The sequence below is a fragment of the Diceros bicornis genome, chromosome 5, assembly GCF_020826845.1.
Source record: "Diceros bicornis minor isolate mBicDic1 chromosome 5, mDicBic1.mat.cur, whole genome shotgun sequence".
NCBI classification, from domain to species: domain Eukaryota; kingdom Metazoa; phylum Chordata; class Mammalia; order Perissodactyla; family Rhinocerotidae; genus Diceros; species Diceros bicornis.
Genome location: NC_080744.1, coordinates 36,453,643 through 36,479,087, shown reverse-complemented (window position 1 = coordinate 36,479,087; position 25,445 = coordinate 36,453,643). Strand labels below are relative to the sequence as shown.

General features: G+C 36.5%; 1 protein-coding gene across 1 annotated transcript in view; it reads right to left on the bottom strand.

The window, feature by feature from the left end:
* Window positions 1–25,445, bottom strand: part of SPRED1 (sprouty related EVH1 domain containing 1) — a 121,933-nt gene that overhangs the window by 4,652 nt on the left and 91,836 nt on the right. The window contains exon 6 of the mRNA XM_058541190.1: window positions 2,491–2,592. Within this exon, the coding sequence (XP_058397173.1) occupies window positions 2,491–2,592 (102 nt within the window). The remainder of the gene's footprint in view (window positions 1–2,490; window positions 2,593–25,445) is intronic.

Sequence of the window (25,445 nt, the reverse complement as noted above, 5' to 3'; positions counted from 1 at the left end):
TTGGAACTGGGTAGAGGCTGAAAGAGTCTTGAAGTTCATGTCATAAAAAGCCTAGGTAGCCTTAAAGAGACTGTTGGTAGAAATATGGATGTTAAAGGTGCTTCTGGTGAGGGCTTAGATGGAAATGGGGAACATATTATTGGACACTGGAGGAAAGGTGATCCTTGTTATAAAGTGGTAAAGAAGGTGGAGGAACTATATTCTTGTGTTTTGTGGAAGGTAGAACTTGTGAGTGAGTGATCGACTTAGATATTTAGCAGAGACCTCAAAGCAAAGTGTTGAAGGTGCAGCCTGGTTTCTCCTTGCTGCTTATAGTAAAATCTAAGAAGAGATAAACTGAAGTAGTAATTTTTAAGCAAAAAGGAACCAGAATTTGAAGAATTGGAAAATTCTCAGCCTATCCATATTGCAAAAATTGAGAAAGCACATTCTGGAAAGAATACCAAAGGTGTGGCTAGACAACCATAAAATAAAGAGATCATAGGACTCCTCTAAAGGGATTAGACTCATGGATCTAATCAATCATCTGAGCTGAAATGCTACCACCTTGGACCGAAGGGGACAGAGTTGGGATGAAATGAAGGAAGACTTCTAGGATTTACAGGACTGGCAAATAGAGCTATCTGGCTGAGAACATGTGTTATCCTTTAAGAAAAGGGAAGAATGACCCCAAAGGTGGGGCTGTTTCCTCCTTAGTTCCATAGGATGGGGCCACTTCCTCAGTTTCAGTGGGCCAGGAAGCCTAGGGCCCAGAAATGATGCTATCACCTATGGTCATGGCCAAGGGGAGTGGGGCCACCACCCTGGTGGGCCTAGAGGACAGAACATAAGCCAAAGAGGATTATTCTCAAGCCTTAAAATCTAACGGAATTTACCCTGCTAGGTTTTAGACTTGCTTGGGACCAACGACTCCTTTCTTCTTTCTGATTGCTCCCTTTGGGAATGGGAATATCTATTCTATGCCTTTCCTATCATTTATTTTGGAAGTAGTAATTTGTCTTGTTTCACAGGTTCTCAGGTGAAGAGGAATTTTGCCTCAAGATGAACTATACCTTAAGTCTCACCCACATTTGACTTAGAAGATATATTTAGATGAGATCTGGGACTTAGAATTGATGCTGGAATGGGTTAAGAATTTGGGGCTGTTGTGAAGGAGTGAATATATTTTGCACGTGAGAAAGCATGAATTTGGGGCACCAGTGGATGGAATGTTATGGTCTGAACTTTGCCCCCTCCCAAAATTCATATGTTGAGGCCCAACCCCAAGTACAGCAGAATGTTACTACATTTGGAGATAGAGCCTTTAAAAAGGTGATTAAATTAAAATTAGGCCCTTAGGGTGGGCCTTAATCCAATTTGACTGGTGTCCTCATAAAAAGAGGGAATTTGAACACACAGAGACACAAGAGTTCTGGGTGCACAGATGAAAGCCCATGGGAAGATACAGCCAGAAGGTGGCCATTTGCAAGCCAAGGAGAGGTCTCAGAAGAAACCAAATGTGCCAACACCTTTATCTTAGACTTCCGTTTCCAGAACTGTGATGTGAGAAAATAAATTTTTTTTGTTCAAGCCACCCAGTCTGTCGTATTTTTGTTATGACAGCCCTAGTAAACTAATACAAAGACATACACTTTTTACAGCTTGGCTCTAAGAAAGTCTCTGAAGATGACTTAAAACACACTATCCCACATACAGACACTCTTTCTCTCTAACACTTCTGGGTAGATTGTCTCCTTGAGGCCAGGGAGCAAAGTAAATCTTTGGGGGATAAATCAAATGGGGTCTAAATCAAAATGACCCTTCCCTTCACCCATACAAGTAGGCTTCTAGTAATCATATTTGTATCTCTTAGTCCCAGTCCCTGGACACGGTGACTAGTCTACAAGTAAGCATCTGATCCAGGTTGGGGCAAACTTCTACTCCCCAGATATTTGGAATTGGGGCTCAAAAAATTCCAGGTCTGGGCTAAAGGCATAGTGATGGATGCAGTCCATTAGATTAACAATATACCTGGGCCGGCCCGGTGGTGCAAGCAGTTAAGTGCGCGTGCTCCGCTGCGGAGGCCCAGGGTTCCCAGGTTCGGATCCGGGGCGTGCACCGACGCACTGCTTGTCAGCCATGCTGTGGCGGCGTCCCATATAAAGTAGAGGAAGACAGGCATGGATGTTAGCCCAGGGCCAGTCTTCCTCAGCAAAAAAAGAGGAGGATTGGCAGATGTTAGCTCAGGGCCGATCTTCCTCACAACAAAAAAACAAAAAACAAAACAATATACAATTCCTATACAGTGAGATAAATACACTGGGACAATCCCCTAGACTCAAACCAGAAATCTGGATGGAATTTAAGTAATAGCATATATGTAGTAAATTTACACACACAAAGAATTTTCTAGTACAATTCAACTATATGGAGAATTAGAAGAACTGAAAAACTTCACTTATATGTTAATTAGTTACATTCCATATCAAAAGATAAACTAAGATTACTTACCCTATTTTGGGACTTTAGGCTTCCACATTCCTTGGATATTTGCCGCTGTACATATTCTATACTTCTGCCCTGAATGTCTAGGCCTGGATGACTGAATGTTATCTAAAATACAAACAATTTCTACTTAAGTGACAAAAAATACATTTCTTATTTTTAATAAAACTATATACAGTGTATATTCCAAAACTTCATAACCTATTAGTAGTGAAGCTTTTCAAAATATTTTAATAAAAAGCATTATTTGGTCATCCTATTTATTATTTAAACTTAGGTCTTTCCTTATATATTTAAAATTTAATTGAAAAAGTAATAACAAACTTGGTTTCTGGTTCTGCATGTCAGGAGCTTGGAAGTTGCCACTCTGCCTTAACAACAAGTTAAAAGATGAACAGAAAAAAAAAAAATCAACTACTCTTCTTGGATCCATAAGAGAGAGGAGGACACAGTGCAAACCACTGCCCCCAAGATTGGAGAGAAAGATGGGAAAATAAAGGGAGTCACAGCTTACTTACTAGAGCAGAGACTTGTAAGCAGAAATAGCGGCAGAAACCAGCGCTGGGGTAGCAAAACCTGAGCTGTAATTGACGAATTGCTGGAAGCTCAGTGTGGACAACTCTGAGAGCTAGAAACTCCAGGGGTACCCAGTCATAGTAAAGCCCCCAAAGTTTTCTGTTTTTCTCCAGGAGCTCAACCAAGTTCCCACAGTAAATATGAGGAAAATCCCCTGCATGCTTCCAGCAGGCGGAGGGGAAAAGGAACTATTTTGAAATATGCCACAACGCTCTGTTCTTAACAAGGCCTGCCCTCAGAAGAAACTAGTTAACCAGAGCCTGACCTGCTGGGGTATTATCAGAGACTATTTGACCTGGGGAAGAAAAATACACAACTCAATCAACTCTAACCATCTGACCGACCTAAGTGGGGGAGAAAAAACTGAGAAATACTTGTGAAGTACACAGTCCAGAGGCATAGGCTCAGACTAAAAGACTGAGACCTAATCACAGGACTAGAGAACGCTTCCTCTCCCCACACACCTTACCACTACATTACTGAGGGCCAATTTACAGCAGTTTTTTTTTACCTAGTACATTATGTCCAGCTATCAAGAAAAAAATTACAAAACATACCAAAAGACAAAAACAAAATTTGAAGAGACAGAACAAGCATCAGAACCAGACATGGCAGGAATGCTGAAATTAGCAGATCAGGAATTTAAAACAACTATGATTAATATGCTAAGGGCTCTAATGGATAAAGGAGACAGCATACAAGAACAAATGAGCAATGCAAGCAGAGAGAGAGAAATTCTAGTCAAGAACCAAAAAGAAATGCTAGAGATCAAAAAGGCTAAGAGAAATGAAGAATGCCTTTGATGAGCTTATTAGTAGACTGGACATGGCTGAGGAAAGAATCTCCGAGCTTGAGGATATAGCAATAGAAACCTCCAAAATTGCAAGCAAAGACTGAAAAAAACAAAACAGAATATTCAAGAACTGTGGGACAATTACAAAAGGTGTAACATACACAAAATAGGAATACCTGAAGAAGAGAGAAACAAACAGAAGAAATATTTGAAATAATAACGACTGAAAATTTACCCAAATTAACATCAGACACCAAATCACTGCTCCAGGAAGCTCAGAGAGAGAACATCAAGCAGGAAAAATGCAAAAAAAACCCTCTACACCATAGTATATCATTTTCAAACTATAAAAAAATCAAAGATAAAAAAAAAATCCTGGAAGATGCCAGAGAAAAAAAAATCTTACTTATAGAGGAGCAAAGATAAGAATCACACCTGACTTCTCCTCAGAAACCATGCAAGCAAGAAGAGAGAGGAGTGAAACATTTAAATTGGTAAGAGAAAAAGCCCACCAACCTAGAATTCTGTACTCTGCAAAATTACCTTTCAAAAGTGAAGGAGACATAAAGACTTTCTCAGGCAAACAAAAATCAAGGAAATTTGTTGCCAGTAGATCTGCCTTACAAGAAATGTTAACAGAGGTTCTTAGAAAAGAGGAAAATAATATAGTTCAGAAAATTAGATCTACATAAGAATGGAGGAGCATCGAAGGAATAAGTGAAAATAAAATTTTTAATTTTCCTATTTTTAATTGAGCTAACAGAAAACAGTTTGTTCAAAAAATTAGCAACAATGTATTCTATCATGTATGATTATGTATATATATGCTTATATATGAAGTGAAATGAATGACAACAATGATATAAGGAATGGGAAGGAGGAATTAGGATTATTTTGTTATTATAAGGCACTCCCACTACATGTAAAGTGTCTTAGTGTTATTTGAAAATGAACATGGATTAGCTGTAAATGTATACTGAAAACTGCAGCGTGACAACTGAAAAAAGAAAAAAAGAAGTATAATTGGTATGGTAAAAAGGAGAGAAAATAGAACCATATAAAATGTTCACTTAAAACCACAAGAAACAGAAAAAGAGTGGAGGACAAAAATAGAAACAAAGAACAAGGGCAACAAATAGAAAACTAACAAATATGGTAGGTATTAATCCAGCTATACCAGTAATTACTTTGAGTGTTAATAGTCTAAATGCAAAAGACAGAGACTGTCAGAGTGAATCAAAAAATAAGATCCAACTATGTGTTGTCTACAAAAAACATACTGTAAGTATAAAGACACAAATAGTGTGAACATAAATGGATGGAGAATAATATCTCATGCTAACATTAACCAATGTAGCTGTATTAATTTCAGACAGAGCAGACTTCAAAGCAAGGAAAGATATCAGTGATAAAGAAGGACATTACATAATGAGATAGTGGTTAATTCTCCAAGAAGACGTAACAGTCCTTAATGTGTATGTGCTTAACAAGAGAGCATCAAATTACCTGAGGCAAAAGCTGACAGAACTGCAAGGAGAAATAGATGCACCCACTATTACAGCTGGAGACTTCAACAGCCCTCTATCGGAAATGGACAGATCCAGCAGGCAGAAAAATCAGTAAGGACATAGTCAAATTCAACAACACCATCAATCAAGTGGATATAACTGACAGCTATAGACTACTTCATTCCACAACAGCAGAATATATATTTTTCTCAAGTTCACGTGGAATATTAACCAAGACAGACCACATTCTGGGTCATAAAACAGACCTTAACAAATTTAAAAGAATAGAAATCATAGAATGTCTACTCTCAGACCACAGAACAATTAAACTATAAAATCAGTAACAGAAGGATAACTGGAAAATCCCCAAATATGTGGAGATTAAACAACACACTTCTAAATAACACATGGGTCAAAGAAGAAATCTCAAGGGAAATTAAAAAGTATTTTGAACTAAGTGGAAATGAAAACACAACTTATCAAACTTTGTGAGATACAACAAAAAGTAGAGTTTAGAGGGAAATTTACAGCACTGAATGCATATATTAGAAAAGAAAGATCTAAAATCAATAATCTAGGTTTCCACCTTAGAAAACTAGAAAAAAAAGATGAAATCCAAAGTAAGGAGAAGAAAAGAAATAATAAGAATTAGAGTAGAAGTCAATGAAGTTAAAAACAGGAAATCATTAGGGAATCTTAATGAATCCAAAAGCTAGTTCTTTGAAAAGATCAACCAAATTAATAAGCCTCTAGTCACGCTAGGAGAAAAAGAACGGGGACACAAATTACTAACATCAGAAATGAAAGAGGCGACAATCACTACTGATCCCATGGACACTAAAAGGATAATAAAGGAATATGAATAACTCTATATCCTCAAATTTAATAACCAAGATGAAATGAATCAATTCCTTGGAAGGCACAATATGCCAAAATTCACAAAAGAAGAAATAGACAATCTGAATAGGCCTATATCTATTAAAGAAGTGGATCAATATTAATATTCCAAAATAGAAAGCACTAGATCCAGCTGGGTTCCCTGGTGAATTCTACCAAACATTTAAGGAAGAAATTATACCAACTTCCTCTAATCTCTTTCAGAGGATAGAAACAGAGGAAATACTTCCTAACTCATTCTATGAGGCCAGTATTATCCTAATACTAAACTCAGACAAAAACATTACCAAAAAAAAAAAAAACTACAGGGGCCAGCCCGGTTGTCTAGCAGTTAAGTGCGCCCGCTCCGCTTTGGCAGCCCGGAGTTCACAGGTTTGGATCCCGGGGGCGCACCAACGCACCGCTTGTCGAGCCATGCTGTGGCAGCATCCCATATAAAGTAGAGGAAGATGGGCACGGATGTTAGCCCAGGGCCCATCTTTCTCAGCAAAAAGAGGATTGGCATCGGATGTTAGCTCAGTGCTAATCTTACTCACCAAAAAAAACCCCCCCAAAAAACCAAAAAAACCCCAAAAAACTACAGACCAATATCTTGGAAAAGCAAAGCACTTCCCTATATACCAACAATGAACCAGTGGAATTTGAAATTAAAAACACAATACCATTTACATTAACACCCCCCAAAATGAAATATTTAGGTATAAATCTAACAAAATATGTACAAGATCTATATGAGGAAAACTACAAAACTCTGATGAACAAAATCAAAAAACTAAACAAATGGAGAGATATTCTATGTTCAGGGACTGAAAGACTCAATGTTGCCAAAATGTCAGTTCTTCCCAAATTGGTCTATAGATTCAATGCAATCCCAATTAAAATCTCAGCAAATTATTCTGTGGATATCAACAAACTGATTCTAAAGTTTATATGGAGAAGCAAAAGACCCAGAAGAGCCAACTCAATACTGAAGGAGAATAAAGCTGGAGGACTGACACTACCTGACTTCAAGACTTACTATAAAGCTACGTTAATCAAGACTGTGGAATTGGCAAAAGAAGAGACAAATACATCAATGGAAGAGAACAGATGATCTTGGTTATAGCGATGACATTTTAGATACAACACCAAAGGCATGATCCATGAGAGAAAGAAATGATAAGCTGCACTTTACCAAAATTAAAAACTTCTGCTCTGCAAAATACAATGTCAAGAGAATGAATAGACAAGCCACAGATTGGGAGAAAACATTTGTAAACGATATCTGATAAAGGACTGTTATTCAAAATATTAAAAGAACTCTTAAAAAACAACAATAATGGGGGCCGGCACGGTGCCATAGTGGTTAAGTTTGCACGGCAGCTTTGGTGGCCTGGGGTTTGTGGGTTTGGATCCCAGGCACGGACCTGCACACCACTCATCAAGCCATGCTGTGGCAGCGTCACACATACAAATTGGAGGAAGACTGGCACAGATGTTAGCTCAGTGATAATCTTCCTCAAGCAAAAAGAGGAAGACTGACAACAGATGTTAACTCAGGGCCAATCTTCCTCACCAAAAAAAAAAAAAAAGAAAGAAAGAAAAAGAAAGAAGACAACAATAAGGAAACAACCTGATTGGGGCCGGCCCCGTGGTGCAAGCGGTTAAGCACGCACTCTCCACTGCGGCAGCCCCAGGGTTCACCAGTTCGGATCCCGGCGTCCCATATAAAGTAGAGGAAGATGGGCAGGGATGTTAGCTCTGGGTCAATCTTCCTCAGCAAAAAAGAGGAGGATTGGCATCAGATGTTAGCTCCGGGCTGATCTTCCTCACCAAAAAAAAAAAAAAAATAAAAAAAAAAGGGCCAAAGACCTCAACAGGAAGATGTACAGATGGCAAATAAGCATATGAAAAGATGCTCCACACCATAAGTTATCAGGGAAATGCACATAAAACAACAATGAGAGACCACTACACACCTAGAACTGCCAATACCCAGAACACACCACCAAATGCTGGGGAGGACGTGGAGCAACAGGAACCCTCATTCATTGCTGGTGGGAATGAAAAATGGTACAGCCACTTGGGAAGACAATTTGGCAGTTTTCACAAAACTAAACATACTCTTCCCATATGATCCAGCAGTTGAGCTCCATGGTATTTACCCATAGGATTCAAAAACTTATGTCCACACAAAAACCTGCACACAAACGTTTATAGTAGCTTTATTCATAATTTCTAAAACTTGGAAGAAACCAAGATGTCTTTCAGTAGGTGAATGGATAAACTGTGGTACATCCAGACAATGGAATATTATTCAGTATTAAAAAAAGACACAGGGGCCAGCCCGGTGGCCTAGTGGTTAAGTTCAAGTGCTCTGCGGGTTGGATCACAGGCAAGGACCTACGCACTGCTCATTAAGCCACACTGTGGCGGCATCCCATATATAAAGTAGAGGAAGATTGGCACAGATGTTAGCTCAGTGACAATCTTCCTCATGCAAGAAGAGGAAGCTTGGCAACAGATGTTAGCTCAGGGCAAGTCTTTCCCACCAAAAAAAAAAAGAACTTTACATGCTCATTACTAAGTGAAAGAAACCAATCTGAAGAGGCTACATGCTGGATGATTCCAATTATATGACATTATGGTAAAGGCAAAACTACGTAGAAAGTAAAAAAAATCAGTGGTTGCCAGGGGTTGTGTTTGGGGAGGGTTACGGGGAGGTGAATAGGCAGAGCACAGAGGATTTTCAGGGCAGTGAAACTATATGATACTATAATGATGGGTACATGTCATTATACATTTGTCCAAACCCAGAGAATGCACAAACACCAAGAGTGAACCCTAATGTAAACCATGGACTTTCAGTGACTATGATGTGTCAGTGTAGATTCATCAATTGTAACAAATATACCACTCTGGTGGTACTTTCCACTTTTTGGCTACATATTAATTTACTCACACACATGCATGTGTGCGTACATGTGGATCTTTAAAAATTTTAAATATAAATAGGAACTTTTGTATTGTGCCTTGTTTTCTTATGTTTAATGATACATTATGGATACCTTACTATGTTTATACAAATAGTTTTTTTACCTTATTCTTTTAATAGCAGCCTAATAATCCATTGAATGGATGACTTTTAATTTATTTAACTAGTCTGATTAATATACATATAGACTTTCCCCCGTCTTTTGCTGTTATAAACAATATTGCAACAAATGTCCTTATATGTTCATCTTTAATACACACGTCCAATATCTCAATATCTGCATCACAAATTCCTAAAAGTACAATTACCAGATTAAACTTTGTATCCTTCAATTCAAAAAGGAATTTAGGGGCCGGCCTGGTGGCGTAGTGGTTAAGTTTGTGTGCTCCACTTCGGTGGCCCGGGGTCTGCAAGTTTGGATCCCGGGCGCATACTAACGCACCGCTTGTCAAGCCATGCTGTGGCGGTGTCCCATATAAAGTCGAGGAAGATGGGCACGGATGCTAGGGCCCAGGGCCAATCTTCCTCAGCAAAAAGAGGAGGATTGGCATCAGATGTTAGCTCAGGGCTAATCATCTTCACACACAAAAAAAATAATAAAAAAAAATAAAACCAAAAAGGAATTTAAATAGATAGCTCCAACTTGAACCGCCTATTTAGTAGTGCCTTAAACAGAGAAGCAAATTTAATAAAAACAATTAAGGACTGAAGAGGTTATCTCAATCCAGGCCTTGTTTCCTAGCTCTGAAATTTTACTTTCATTAGCACTTTAATCACATAGTAGGAACATAAGGAGAAACAGAAGCATTCCAATCTTAATTATGCTATGGGACTAAAGGATTGATGTAGGATGAAGTAAGATTTCTGAATTATGAAGTTTATTTTCTCTAACTTGTCTTCATTATCCATTCTCCTATGTCCACCTACCTTTTACCTACTGTGGAGAATTATGAGCTAACACTTTCCACTCAGTTTTCCTTTTAGTTTCAATATTCAACTATATTTGATTTCCTTATAAATATATAGTACTAGGCACTATGGAAAGCACAATGAAGTAGAAAAATGGCTTTTATTCTCACTGAGGTAAATGCTAAAGCACAAACTTGCAAAGTTATATAACTATAACTTAAGGTGGAATATGTAAGAATTCAGGAATTAATGGGTGAAGAAATCACTATGGATTAAATGGTCTGGGAAGGCGTCATGAAGGAAAGGGACTTGAAGTAAACAGTAATAATTTGCTCAGATAAAAAAAAAAACAGACGGAAGAGAATTATAGAAAAGGAAGGAGAGAGGGAAAATTTTCTGGCTTTTTCCCCGATAGATGTATTCCTTATAATAAATACAATGAGCACGTTACATATTAAATATATATTCCTGAGATTTATTTTAAAATGCAAAAATGTCTACTTTCCCACTTATTACTCCAATTTCACTGTCTCAGAAAAAAGCTACAAACACCACCAAAACATATACACACTTTGAACCTGAGTTGATATTAAACAGTCTATAAATATTAATCCTCTCACACAAGGTCTGTGTGAAAAGACAAATGGAGAATGTTGACTTTTTACACTTATTAAACATAGATGTCATAAGATACACCCCAAGTAACTACTGCTTTTTAATACTTTAGGAATGTGATACTATTGCTATAGGTCTTTAGAAGAACTGTCAGCTGAAAGAGCCATAGGAGATGCTTCTTCAAAGTTGATCACAAATGAAATTTTAAAAGGATTCCATTTATAATGGCAACACCAAAATGGTACAAAGGAATAAATCTTATAAAAGATATATGATTTCTTTTCATGAATAAAATGCAAAGCTTTATTGAGAGATATAGAAGGTATAGAGCGATACTGAAGATATAGAGAGATATCCTAAAAAGAAGGATATATCATATTCATGGATAAGAAGGCTAAAGTCTCCCCCAAACTAATATACAGATTCAGTGCAATTCAAATACCAACTGGAAATAGATATTTCACCAAACTTGATAAGGTGATTCCAAATTTTGTGGAAGAGTAAACAGCCCAAAAAAAGCTAAGAGGAAAAAGATGGTAGAGGCACTTGCTCTATAGATGTTAAGTCTTATTACAGAGCTGAAGTAACTCTACAGTAAAGAAGACAATGAAGCACTGGTGCAGTGACAAACAGACCAACAGATCAAATCAGAGAGACCAGAAACAGATTCAAGCACATATAGCAACTCGATACATGACAGTACGGCACTGCATATCAGTGGGGGCAAGGATCCAATAAATGGTGCTGGAACAATTAATTATCCATTTGGAAAAAATAAAATTGAATCTCTCACAGAAGAGAAATCAGTTTGAAGTGGGTTACAGACAAAACTTCAGAACTTTTAGAACAAAGTAAGGAGAAAATCTTTAAGACAAGGATAGGGAGAAGTGTGTAAAAACACCACCAGGAAAAGAATGATAAATTCAATTGCATTACAATTTAGAATGTCTGTTCACCAAAACACCATAAAGAGTGAAAAACAACCACAAACTAGGAGATGCCACAAATAAAACTCAAAAAGGAGAAGTGTCACTGAAAATTTTATTACTTAGTAACAAGGTTATATAAGAGCATGTAGTTAAAATCAGTTTGTAAAGGAACAATCACAGGCTATTTCTACTTTCTTTCAAATGCTCAATATATATTTCTTGTACTCACAGAACACATGAATCCTATGGACTAATTTGCCCCAGAGGCTTTTGTAGCACATCAACTTCGAAAGCCCATTTCTATACACCCTAAAGAAACCCTGGCACATGAATAACTGAGGACAAGAAAGTCTGTATTAACAGCATGACTATTAACAACAAAAATATAAAACAAATGAAATATCCACTGGCAGAAGGAAAAGAAATAAGTAGTAGAACTATCAAGAAAAGTATAGGAATGCCAAGCAAACAAAATCCAAGGTAATGGTTGTTACCTCTAGGATGAAGGCAAGGGGACAGAATTAGGGGTCCTCCTTTTTGTAAGTTGTTTGGTGGTTTCCCAGGGGTCATTACATATATTGTTTTTATGTATTAAATATGTCATAAATCTTTGCTCATAAGCTCATTGATATATGGTCTTCGATATATATATTGAAAGTAAGTGAAGTCGAGTAAAAGAGCAACAATGCCTTCCAGGCTTATTAGACTTAACTAAAACCTGACTAAGGGTATTAGCATTTTCAAAGAAGGTACCTTTCCATCAAAAGCATTTCAACAGCCCAAGGAAGCATAGAAAACAGCTCAAAGACAAACACTGACAGTGCCTAGTTAAGCATTATTAGAGGGAAAAACCTAAGCTACTAGTGTTAGGTGACAATTCTCCATGGGTCTCATTTCCGCATATCTAGCGAGCAGAGGTACTGTCTGCCTTTGTTACAGATTATCTTTCCAAAGATGTGTGTATAGTAAAACCCTTTGAAGGCAGTGTCTCCCCGTTGAAGTTAGCTTTAGTATCCAGTATAACAAAGACACTGTCTCCCTCCCTGGTAAAAGTCAGGGAGGATTAATGCCCATGATAAAAGACTTGGGTTCCCTAAGCGCAGGGTTCCAACGCTGTGATGCAAACCCAGTGAGTGTGCAACATCCACCTGAGCAGCTCAGCACCGCCCCTATGGAGCTTTGGAGGCAGGGGAACCAACACAAACACGAAGCTCATGCTACTTTATTGTGCTGTGAGTAATAAAGTCCTTTGTCTCTGATCTAGCAGTCTTATGTCGTCTCGCAGCATCTGTAAAACCTGCAGGTTAATTTGCTAGCTAAGGTAAAAATCTCAGACTCTTCATATTTCCTAAGAGCAAAAAAGTAGTCTAGTCTTTTTGGCAAGGCTGTTTCTCTGTTGTAGAGAAGGGCCCATCAAGCCATCCCAGTTAAATGCAATTAAACAAGCTGTTGAGCACAGATTTGCGAAGCTAGCTTTTGGTAATGATCTAGTATCTCATGAAGATCTACTTTATGCAGACAATGCACTAAACAAGCTACTACTGGTCCTACAGTCCACATGATGTCTTAAATTTTACATCATGATTTTTACGCATCATTTTCTTTTTTTTTAAATTTTTTGTTTATTGCAGTAACATTGGTTTATAACATTGTATAAATTTCAGGTGTACATCATTATACTTCTATTTCTGCATAGATTACATCATGTTCACCACCAAAATACTAATTACAACCCATCACCACAGACATGTCGCATCATTTTCTTAAACCTGATTATTTTAGTCTCTGAAAGATGACTCCAGTCTTAATATCCTGATAAAATAAGGTTTCTGATTTGCAAGTTGACAGCCAGATTCTGTACTGTGGGAAATTCACCCTGTGAGGCCTTTTGGGTGACATCCAAATGGGCAACTGGTATACAACCCTAACAGTACAGTGCTAAATGCAAGTGTGCATTATTCCTGTTAAGAAACTTCTGCAATATTTATTAAATGTATAGCTAATGTCTACTGTAGCTTTTAAAAAAAATCTATTCTAATTCCTAATAAACTGAGAAGGTCACTTACTTTAACATCAGCAAATGTGTCATTAAACATCTAGTTATGAAAAGTTTTATCACATAATCTTTGTTTCTCTATGTCACATCAATCTTGGAGATAAGAAAAGGTATCAATCATAAAGAAGCTGGAATTTAGACCCAAATAGTCTGGGGCTCCAGAAGCCATGTTCAAAACCCCTGTGCTAAGAGCTGTCTGCCAAACTTGCTCACTTCCCTCTCTGCAGTTATCTAGCACTATTTTGTACTTTTCTATATTATGACTACATTCTTCAACCACCCCACCACTACTATCATTGCCATTTTGGGAGAAGAGTTCAGTTCTTTTCCCTCTCATCAATCAAAAGAACAGCTTTAAGTTTATAGTTCCCTCAGCCAAAGAAGGTAAGCCAAATAAATTCCCAGGGTGTGGGATGATAAATATTAGTCTATTATAACATTGTGTTACATCCACCAGGTTTTTTCCCCTGCTCAACTATATGAATCAGTGACCTAGTTCAAGATGTACGTACTTCCACTCTCTCCTCCACTGGGATGAGTTTTTCTGCCTATCACTCAAGATGGCGGAACATATTTTGTATTTACAAGTGTTAAACTGGGTATCTCCAGACTTAACTGCCTTATTTCCTAGGATGCGCAGAAGTTTATGAGCAAATATGACTCCAGATGGATTGTTCTGACATCCCAAAATCCCTGGAGAAGGTATGCAGATTACTTTCAGCCTCTATTTTTGCTATTATTTTGCTCAAAGTAAAATCGGCTTACAATTACTTTTTTCCTTCTTGTACCAATATTTTAATATGACTTTTCTTGCATTTCTTATAAAATTTCATAATAAACCTAGACAAAAAACATGCATGAACTATAGATAATTTCTAGCCCCCAAATGAGGCAGTTTGTCAGGGTGGTTGTTGTGAGGATTAAAATGAGTTACATAAGTAAAGTGCTTTAAACAGTACCCAGCATAGAGTAGGCACCAGCTATGATAAAGATTAACAGACCATAATTATCAGATTTAATGAAGTATAAGGCTGCCTATTTACCATAAAGGGAAATATTTTAATTTCAGCTAAAATAAAGAGGAGGAGGAAAAGAAGAAAGAAACGTATTTACCATCTCTAAATATTAAAATTCTAATAACTCAACAATTACTAACCTAGTGACTTTGTTCAGGGACTTAATGTTTCTACGCATGAATTTCTTCACTGATAAAAACTAAAGATATTGGCTCTGCTCAAATGAAATATTAGAATCAAAAGAACAGCAAAGCGCCAAAGGACTATAAAATCTCATTCTTATTTTAAAACAGTCTTCTCGATTTCCTAGGACAATTACAGAGGTGGTATAAAATTGTTAAACATGAAAACACACATAACACTTTAACAACTATTCTGAAAACAATTAAGTATTAGAATAAGAGTCACTTCCCAAAGTTAAAGTAGAATGAGTCTCAGAAATCTGATTGTTGCTTTCAGTAATGTTTTTATTTTCTGTAGAAGTTAATGAAAAAATACCACGGAGGAATACCAACAGGTTTTATTACACAACTTCACACATCATTTCTTCTATAATATGATATTAGAGTGAAAAAACTGTCAAGAATATCAGTATAAATTGCAGTTCTACTAATGTACCGGAAGAACAGAGACACTCATGTGTTTGACAGAACAACAAACTAAGACAATATAACACTACCAAAGAAACAAGAGTCTTCTTTTATCTTTTGAGAAGGAAAGAAATGCCTAAGCAATGGATGACAAAACTAATGTGTTTGAAAATGGCCAACACGAAAGGGAAAGGGAAAGAAGGGTTATAAAATCTGATGTGAGTAGGAAAAGTAAAACTTCAGTTAAGTAAATAATTAAAAACCATCTGATCACAAGAAATATTTAGGAAACATCTAAAAAATTTAGATAATAGGATCCATGCTGTTACTGTGACTCTTGCCGAGACCAGTTTCCCTTGAGCAACCCACAGTTCCTGGAGGGTTAAGAAACTATAATTATTCTGGCCATGAAACCTCCCCTTTGTTCCCCACTGCGACCATAAACAGCATTAAAGCTAAGCTAGTATTTTACCTATATCTTACTGAGTCTGTAATTCAGTAAGATCATAAATAAGGTAAATGTTTATGGATTGCTTAATTCACTCAGAAGAAAATTAACAGGCTTATAGTGTTATTTCTGGAATTAGAAGTTTTGTCCTTAAGCCAGATCAACACAACAGCCCACCAGTCAGACCAATTACCATGCCATTTCCCCCCCAAAAGCAACATACATGGTTCATGAGCATCTCTGCATGTGCACATGCGAGTGCATGCACCCTCTGCAAGCTGGTCAACCACTGGTCCTAATCTGAGGCAAAGGCTGAAATATCAGATGTTCTGATCTGATCTTCTGCTGGGTTCTCTCAGCTTTCTAAGAAAATTCATCATGTAATCCTTTTCAAGGAATTCTAAAGATTCAAGAGGTCACATTCCATGCAGATTTCACGGCTTGTTTTACATAAACAACAGCAACAACAACAAAACGCAGTAACTATCTGCCCAGGTCTACCTATTTTACATTAAAAACAAGCAGCCCCAATAGCAACAACAAAATTAGAAACAGTATCTTAGGATGTATATATTTCTTCAATTTTTATGTTTTCAGACTATTTCAAAGCACCATAATGTTTAGAAAAGTCACTTTTTTCTTTTCATTGTTCTTCGTCTAGTTTATCATTTCTTCCTCTGATCTCTCTACTTTTAAAGATTTTTGTTCTTTTAAAGGATTGTTTTATTGTTTTCCTTTTTATGCTGCTTTTAATTTTTATATTTTTAATTTCCTAATATACACAAGTTTGGGAATTTTTTCTTTATACTCCATCTATTCTTCATTGGTTAAGAAATATTTATCATAATTTTATCCTCAACTTCTGAGTTTCTGGTTCAAATTTCTTTTAAAAATTTTAATTACTGCTTTTATTTACTTTTTCTTATTTATTTTACTATCTGATTTACACTGGCTGTCAGGACAAGTTATGTCTTTTACAATCACTAAATAATTATGATAGTTTATTTAATCATGACATAAATTATTTAGAATATAAGAGGCTACATGTACTAAAGTGTCTGTGGTCTTGAACATACAACCTTTGGATGTTAGGCAAATTACTTACTCTGTGCTGACAGGAGCGGAAAGTGGCAGTGGTGTTGCACTGGTGGTGGCAGAGGTAGTCTTCTCTGGTTTTCTCCATGTCAGATGATTACCCCCTCAACTGCTTGGACCTCAAACTCAGAAGTCATTCTTAACTCCTCTCTTTCCCTCATATTATTCCATATCCAATCTATTATCAAGTCTTTTTGGCTCTTCCTCCAGAATTTACCCCATATCCAACCATTTCTCATCATCTTGATCTAGTCCAAATCACCAATATCTTTTACCTGGATAAAAGCAATAGCTTTCTAAATTGGTCTTAATTCTACTCATGACCATTCTCTAACTCTCCATTCTCCACACAGCAACCATAACAATGTTTTAAAATGTAAATCAGACCTTTATTGGAGATTAAAAACCTTCCAATTGCTTCCCATTGAAACTAGAACAAAACTCCAACTCCTCTTAATAAACTACACTACCCAAACCTTACCAAGTTCTCTAACTGTAATCTGCAGTTTCACCACCTTCACTCACTAAACTGCAGCCACATTGGCCTTTCTGTTTCTCTAAAATACCAAGCTGCTGCTTGGAATATTTTCCTCCCAGATTTACATATGGCTGTTTTGTTTTAAAACATCATTCATATCTCCATATAAATATCTCCTCAGAAGCTTTTCCCAATCATCTTATATATCTATAGAAGTTCCCCTCCACACTCCTACTATTTTATTTCCCATTACTTTAATTCATAGCACTTATTACTATCTGAAATATTATTAGCTTGTTAACTTATGTATTGTCTATCTCCCTCACTAGCACTGATATCCCTCATGAGGCTAGGGCTCATAACTTTCTTGTTCACAACTATTCTCAGGGTTTGGCACATAATAGGTGCTCTCACATCTATTACATACATATCACTGTATGTATGAATGAATGATCTTCCTTCACCCCTAAAATAACACTCTGGGAATAAGTTTTATTATTATTGCTATTTACATATGAGGAAAGAGAAAGACAAAGAGCATTAGAACTTTTGTAACTGTAAATAAGTTAAAAAGTCAGGATTTAAAACTATATCTGCCTGCATCTAAAGCCCAAGATCTCACCCACTATTGCAGAAATTTCTATCCAGGGAATAACTTTTCCCTAATGCCTAGTTTGGTTCTAGTAAGCAAAGAGACCTTAAATAAAAACAGCAGAATAACAAGTTTATACAGGAAATGTAAAACTCACAGCTCTAGTTGACACAAAGCAGAAAGAAGCATCTCCTTACTCAAAGATTGCCATGATTAGCCATGCAACTCTCCTCCCAACCAGCCATAAATGATTAAACCTGGATCTGGTACTTGACATAAAGGTGGGCCATAAGCTTGTAGGATAGCCTGGAACAAGAGCTCTGTCCAAAGTGGCAATGCTAGATGGAGTGTGCATCGTTTTATCCCCTCTCTTAATCTGCCCATCCTATAACCTTGGAATGGAGAGCTGTATATACTATATAAATATGCCCTATGCTGAGCCAATCAGCTTCCTTCTTGTAAGAATATGGAATTGGTTTAGAGACTATAGGGATCTAGGTTGGAATGTCATATAGACTAAAGACCTGAGCCTGATATACTGATGGTCAGGATAGACTACAAAACAATGAGGCAACAGTGAACCTAGACCACAGAGAAACAAAATGAAACAGATAGTAAAAAGAAACAGAGATAAATGGTCATGTGGGATACATGTGGTAGGGCAGGAGGGAGGAGAGGAAGTGAGCAAAGAAAGAGAGAAGCTATCTAATGCCTTTCCAGATCTCAAAAGTCCTAGCTGTATTTATTCCTAAAATAAATTCTGAGAAATGCCACTGAGTCATTAAAATAAAGTCTCCTTTCCTTAAGCTATTTTGAATGAATTTGTTACTTGCTACCAAATGATCTGAAATTAATCAAGTTCCCAATACTGGATGATAACAAGACTAGGAATAAGTTGATTCAAAACATCATTTGCTGGAGCCGGCCCGGCGGCGCAAGTGGTTAAGTGCGTGCGCTCCGCTGCAGCGGCCCGGGGTTCGCCAGTTCGGATCCCGGGCGTGCACTGAGGCACTGCTTGGCAACCCATACTGTGGTGGCGTCCCATATAAAGTGGAGGAAGATGGGCACAGATGTCAGCCCAGGGCCAGTCTTCCTCAGCAAAAAAAGAGGAGGATTGGCAAATGTTAGCACAGGGCTGATATTCCTCGCAAAAAAAAACAAACCAACCAACCAACCAACAACATCATTTGCTTCCAAGGTGATGCTGTTAGTATTTATTCAACAAACATTTACTGGATGCTTACTGTATTTCAGGGACTTCTGGGTTCCCGAACATATCAGTGAACAAACAAAAAAAAAATTAGAAATAGGAAACATTAAATAGATAAGGTCAGGAAGTAATACGTGTCATGAAGACAAATAAAGCAGAGTAAGGATATAGTCAGGAAGGGGGTGCTATTTTATCTAGAGTGCTTAGGGAAGGCTTCACAGTGCTGAAGTGAGGAGCAAGCTCTGTCAAGATTTGGGGGAAATGTTCCATATAGAGGGAAGAGCAAATGCAAAGCCCCTGAGGCATAGATGTTAATATATTTAAAATAGAAAGTCAGGGTGTTTAGAAGACTGAGCGAGAAAGAATAATAGGAAATAATTCCAGAGAAGCCAGAATGTTGTACAGCTTTGCAAAAACTCTGAATGTTTCTAAATGGGATGATAAACTTTTCCCAAGTTTTGAGCAAGTTTGATTTATATCTCCAAAGGATCACTTCGGCTACTGTGGAACAGATTGCTGGGGTGAGTGGGAAGGATAAGGGTGGAAGTAGGGAAAATAGAAGATTATAACAGTAAGAAATGATGGAGGTCTGAACAAGAAATATACATTAAACGTAGAGCTGATAGGATTGCTGATTGATTGGTTATATATGGTGTGAGATTAAGAGAGGAATGAGTCAGGATGGCTTCAAGTTTCTGCCCTGAGCAAATGTGTAAATGATATAGCACTTACCGAAAGGGGAAATACTGGCATTAGAATTAGTTGGGGAGGAGGGAAGCCAAGAGATATTTAACTGAAGTTCCAATTTTGGAGGCACCAGGGAGGTGGTATGAGCATGTGCTGTTAGCCTGGTACTTGCCCAGGTCCTCACAATAAGCCCCGACCAACTGATAGAGCCTGAGAATAACTATTTCTTGCAACTTAAATAACCTAACTAATCAGATCCATTAGCAGGGAACCTTTCTCAATTTGTCTAACTTGAATATTTCAAACTATATTTATTTGCTATAGTATAAGTGTATTGAGAGTTTCTGGAAGAAAAGTTCCCAGACGACCTAGAAAGTTTATGTTCTCTTCATCCCCCATCCATTCAAGTTCCTACAATAAAAATATCAGTTAAATTTTAGGCTCATCTAAGAATGCTGGGGCCCACACTGCTGAACCAATCAAGTCTGAATTTCATTAACTTTCTGACTCCATAATAAATATATACTTCTTCCTAACTTCTCTTCAGCCTAGAATAATGAAGTAATTCCACCTCTTTTCGCGTAATTCCTCTACCTGTGTTCTTAATAGTCTCCTTTGTGCCTTTGCTCTATCAATCATTCTCTCTGTCCTGAATCTTGAACTTCTCACTTTCTTTATCTCTTCAAATTATAAACATATTCCTTCCTTGGCCCTGCACCCCTTTAGCTTTATCTACTCTCTAAAGGAAGGCCTTCGGAGTCAAACTTTTTGAAAGGAGCCCATAGCAAAAAAAAATTGTTTTTTGTTTCCTCTCCTATCATGAATACCTCCTAATTTCACTGAAGCTGTGTTAAGGTTACCAATTACCTTTATAGAGATGAATTCAAATTTTATTGCACCATTTAACTACAAGACATTAATTAACTAATCCCTCTTTTCCTTTCAAATCTCCTTCCTAGGCTTTTGATACATTATTATCCTTTCCTAGTACTCCTTTCTATGTGACTGTTCTTCTTTAACTCACTGTCTTTTACTATTTAGTGATCCCCAGTGTTCTAGTTTTGAACACCATTTTTCTTACAAAGTAATTCTAACCATTCTCATAGTTTTAATTTCTATCCTTAGATAATGATTCCCAAATTTTATCTCCAGTCCTTATCTTTCCCTGAGCCTCAGATCCAGAAACAAATTTAGAGATACTGGTGGAGAAATTTCTAAATCTGCTCAAAGACATCAGCCACAGATTCAAGAAGCTCCATAATCCCAAACAAGATAAATAACATTAATACTTAGGCATAGCATAAGCTGAAAGACAAAGATAAAGAAAATATTTCTTAATAGCAATGATGGAAAACTAAGCTAATGGTATGACATCTCTTAAAGCGCCGAAAGAAAATAAATGGTAACTTAGAATGTGCGAGTCAGCAAAACATCCTTCAAAAATGGAGGAAATAAAAGATGTTTTCAGAAAAACAAAATCTGAGATTCACTGACAGCAATAAAGAGCAAGTGATCCTAGATGAAAGTATGGTAATAAACAAGGGCTTATACAGAACATCAAAAATCATAAATATGTAGATAAATATAAATCAATATTGACTATATAAAATAATATTTTGGGAGGTTTTAAATATATAGAGAGAGAGGACAAGAATGACAATGAATTAAAATTCATGACAACAACAACACAAAAGGTAAATGAGAGAGATACATGGTGTTAAGGTATTGTAGGATCCATGCATTGTCCAGGAAGTGGTAAAAAATTTAGGGTAGAGTCTAAGAAGTAAATGATGAATATTGCAATCTCTAGGATAACTACTAAAAGTACTGAACTGTATTACAAATTAGCTAAAAAATGGGAGAAATTAAGTAGTTAAATATACTTGAGTAAGCGAAGTGAAGGAAAAAAGGGAGGAAACAATGAACAGAGAACAAATGGGGCAAACATAAAACAAACAAGATGGAAGATTTATACTTAAATATATCAATTATTGCAGTAAAAGGACAAAATACTCTAAAAGACAAAGACACCCCGACAGGGGGAAAAAACACGACAACAACTATATATGGTTTAAAAGAGACTTCTTCTATATAAGACACAGAAATGTTAAAAGGATGGAAAAATATATACTGTGCAAACGCTAACCAAAAGAAAACTGATGTAGCCAAACTAATATCAGACAAAGTGGACTTTTAGGCAAGAAGTATAACCATAGATGAAGAAGGATATCTCACAATGACAAAAGAGTCAATTCAACAAAAAGATACAACAATTGTAAAATTACATGCAATGTAAAACAGCCTCAAAACATATAAACAGCTAATCGAATTAAAAGAAGATTCTATGATTACATGAAGATTTTTAAACATACCTTGCTCAGTTACTGACAAGCAGATTTAAAACAAAATTAATAAGGATATATAAGATTTGAACATAAGTTCAAATAGCTGTTCAACAACAAACCAGACCTAATATATAGAAAGAACATTGCACCCAACAACTAAGACTACACATTCTTTTCAAGCGCACATGGCATGCTGACCATATGCTGAGTCACTTACCAAGTCTCAACAAATGTTAAAGAACAAAATCATTCAGAGTATTCTTTGAATGAATATTTGTAAAGAGAAAACTAGAAAATCCCAAATGTTTAGAAATTGAACAATCCATTTCTGAATAATAATGAAAATATGGTACATCATCATTTTGCCAATGAATGATGTTATAAGGAGAACAGTACATGGCAGTTAAGTCCACTATTCATTCTACGTTTGATGTTTGAAATTTTCCATAATGAAAGGATAAAAAACATAAAATCCTGTAAAATATGGAAAGTCTTAAATACACAGGTTAGGGAAAAAAAGGCTTAAAAAAAATTATGGAACTAAGCTTTCACAAGAAGCTAAAACAGAATAGTAAAACCAAATCCTAAGAAAGTAGGGAAATAGAAGTTAGGAGGAAAAAATGAGTGAAATAGATAAGACAAATGTAAATAAACCCAAAAGTTAAATTGTTGAACAGGCTAATAAAATTAATAAGTCCCTAAGCAAGAATAACTAAAACAAAGGAAGAGAGGCACATTATTTCCAGTATCAGCAATGAAAAATAAGATACGTTTATGCGAATCAACTTGAAAATTTAGATGAAAGAGACAAAGTTCTTGCAAAACACAACTTATCATAGCTAATACAAAAAGAATTAGAAAATCCAAATAGTCCTGTATCTGTTAAAGAAACTGAATCTGTAGTTCAAAACCACCTGACAAAGAAAACTCCAGGCCCAGATGGCTTTACCAGGGAATCCTACCAAACATTTAAGAAAGAAAAACAACCTATCTTACACTCTTCCACAAACTGCAAAAAAGAAATACTGCCCAATTTATTTTATGAAGCTAGCATACCTTGACTGTAACACCTGATCAGGACATTATAAGACAGGAAAATTATATGCCAACTTCTTTCATGAACAGACATAAGAATCCTAGATAAATATTAATAAATCAATCCATTTTTTTAGGGTGCACATGTATGTGTATGTATATATGTGTAGGTATAATGAATACTACATGGGAACCAAGATGGGTTTATTCCAAGACTGAAAGCTTGCAAATCAATTACTACGATTTACCAATCAACAGAATAGAGGAAAAAAATAGGATTATCTCAATTACTGGAGAAAAAGCATATGATTAAAACTTAGTCATGTGGGAATAGAAAGATACCCTTAATCAGTTAAAGGCATCTATGAAAACATAAAGCAAGTATCATAGTTAATGATGAATATACAAAGCTTTCCCCTGAGATACATAACAAAATTAAAATTTCCTCAATCCCCCCTAGCACTAGAAGTCCTAGCCAGTGCAACAAGACAAGAAATCAACATCTAAAGAATCTACAGACTGAAGTATACAGTTAATAAGTTAATTTGGGGCCGGCACCATGGTGTAGCGGTTAAGTGCGCTCGCTCCACTGCTGGCAACCCAGGTTCGGATCCCGGGCGCACACCAAGGCACCGCTTGTCAGGCCATGCTGTGGCGGCGTCCCACATAAAGTGGAGAAAGATAGGCACAGATGTTAGCCCAGGGCCAGCCTTCCTCAGCAAAAAGAGGAGGACTGGCACGGATGTTAGCTCAGAGCTGATATTCCTCACACACACACACACACACACACACACACACAAAAAGTTAATTTAACAATGTCTCTGGACACAAGGTCAATATACAAAATATACTGTTATAAAGAAACAACAGGGCCCAAATGGAGTCAATTATGCTAAGCTCCACCAAGACTTAATGCCTAACCGAATTGCAGTTTCAGCCTCTCTCAGGAGTAGATTTTTAAACTGACCAGTTTGGAATTTCCTGATCAACACGAGTGAGATAATTTGCCTGATAAGACCCCCTTGCCTTCCCTTAAGGGAAGGTGACTTTGAAATAATCCACTCTTAACTTCTTTGCCCTACCTTCTTTCTGCCTATAAAAACCTTCCATCAGTTTGTACAACTCCTCACAGTTCCTACCTGTTTGCTGGATGGGAGGGGATGCTGCTGATTCATGAATCGCTGAGCAAAGCCAATCAGATCTTTAAATTTACTTGACTGAATTTTTGTTCTTTAACAACATTTAGAATAACAAAAAATCAAATACCTACGAATAAATCTAATGAAAGATATATAAATGGATATATATATACCATTTTAAGGATTAGAAGATTCAATGTTATCAAGATGTTAGCTCCTCTCAAACTAATTTATGAATGTAATACAATTTCAATCAAAATTCTAAGAGTTTTGTGGAAATTGATAAACTGATTCTAAAATTTATATAGGTCAAGAACAACAAAGAAAATCTTGAAAGACAATGTTGGAGGACATAACTCCCAGATTCCAGAATTATTATAAAGCTACAGTAATTTAAAAGGTGTAGCTTTGGTATAGAAATAGACAAACAGGCTAAGGGAACAGAATAGAGATTAGAAACAGATCCACACATATATAGTCGCATGACAAAGCTGATAATACAATGCAAAAGTTTCAGAAAGCATGAACTTTTCACTAGATGGTGCTGGACAAATTGGCTATCCAGACAGGGGAAAAAAAATAAACCCTGACCTCCTAATATCGACCATATATAAAAATCAAACGTGAAAGGAAAAATAATAAAGCTTCTGAAAGATAAATAAAATATCTTCATGATTTGGTGAGGGTACTCAAAGATTTCTTAAATAGGACATAAAAAGCACTCACCATAGAGGAAAAGATTGCTAAATTTCTCTTTTATTAAAACTAAGAAAAAGGCAAAAGGCATTATTAAGAGAGTGGAAGGCAAACCACAGGGTAGCAGAAGATATCTGTAATACATATATCCAACAAAGAACTTATTTCCAAAATAAACAAAAATAATGCCTATAAATCAATAAGAAAATGACAGACACCTCAATATAAGATGTGCAAAAAACTTGAACAGGTACTTCACAAACAGAATTTCTAAATGGTCAATAGGCATATGAAAAAAGTTGCTCAACATCAAGAACGAATAAATTAAAATCACAATAAAGTATTACTTTACTTCCACAAAGTGACCAAATTG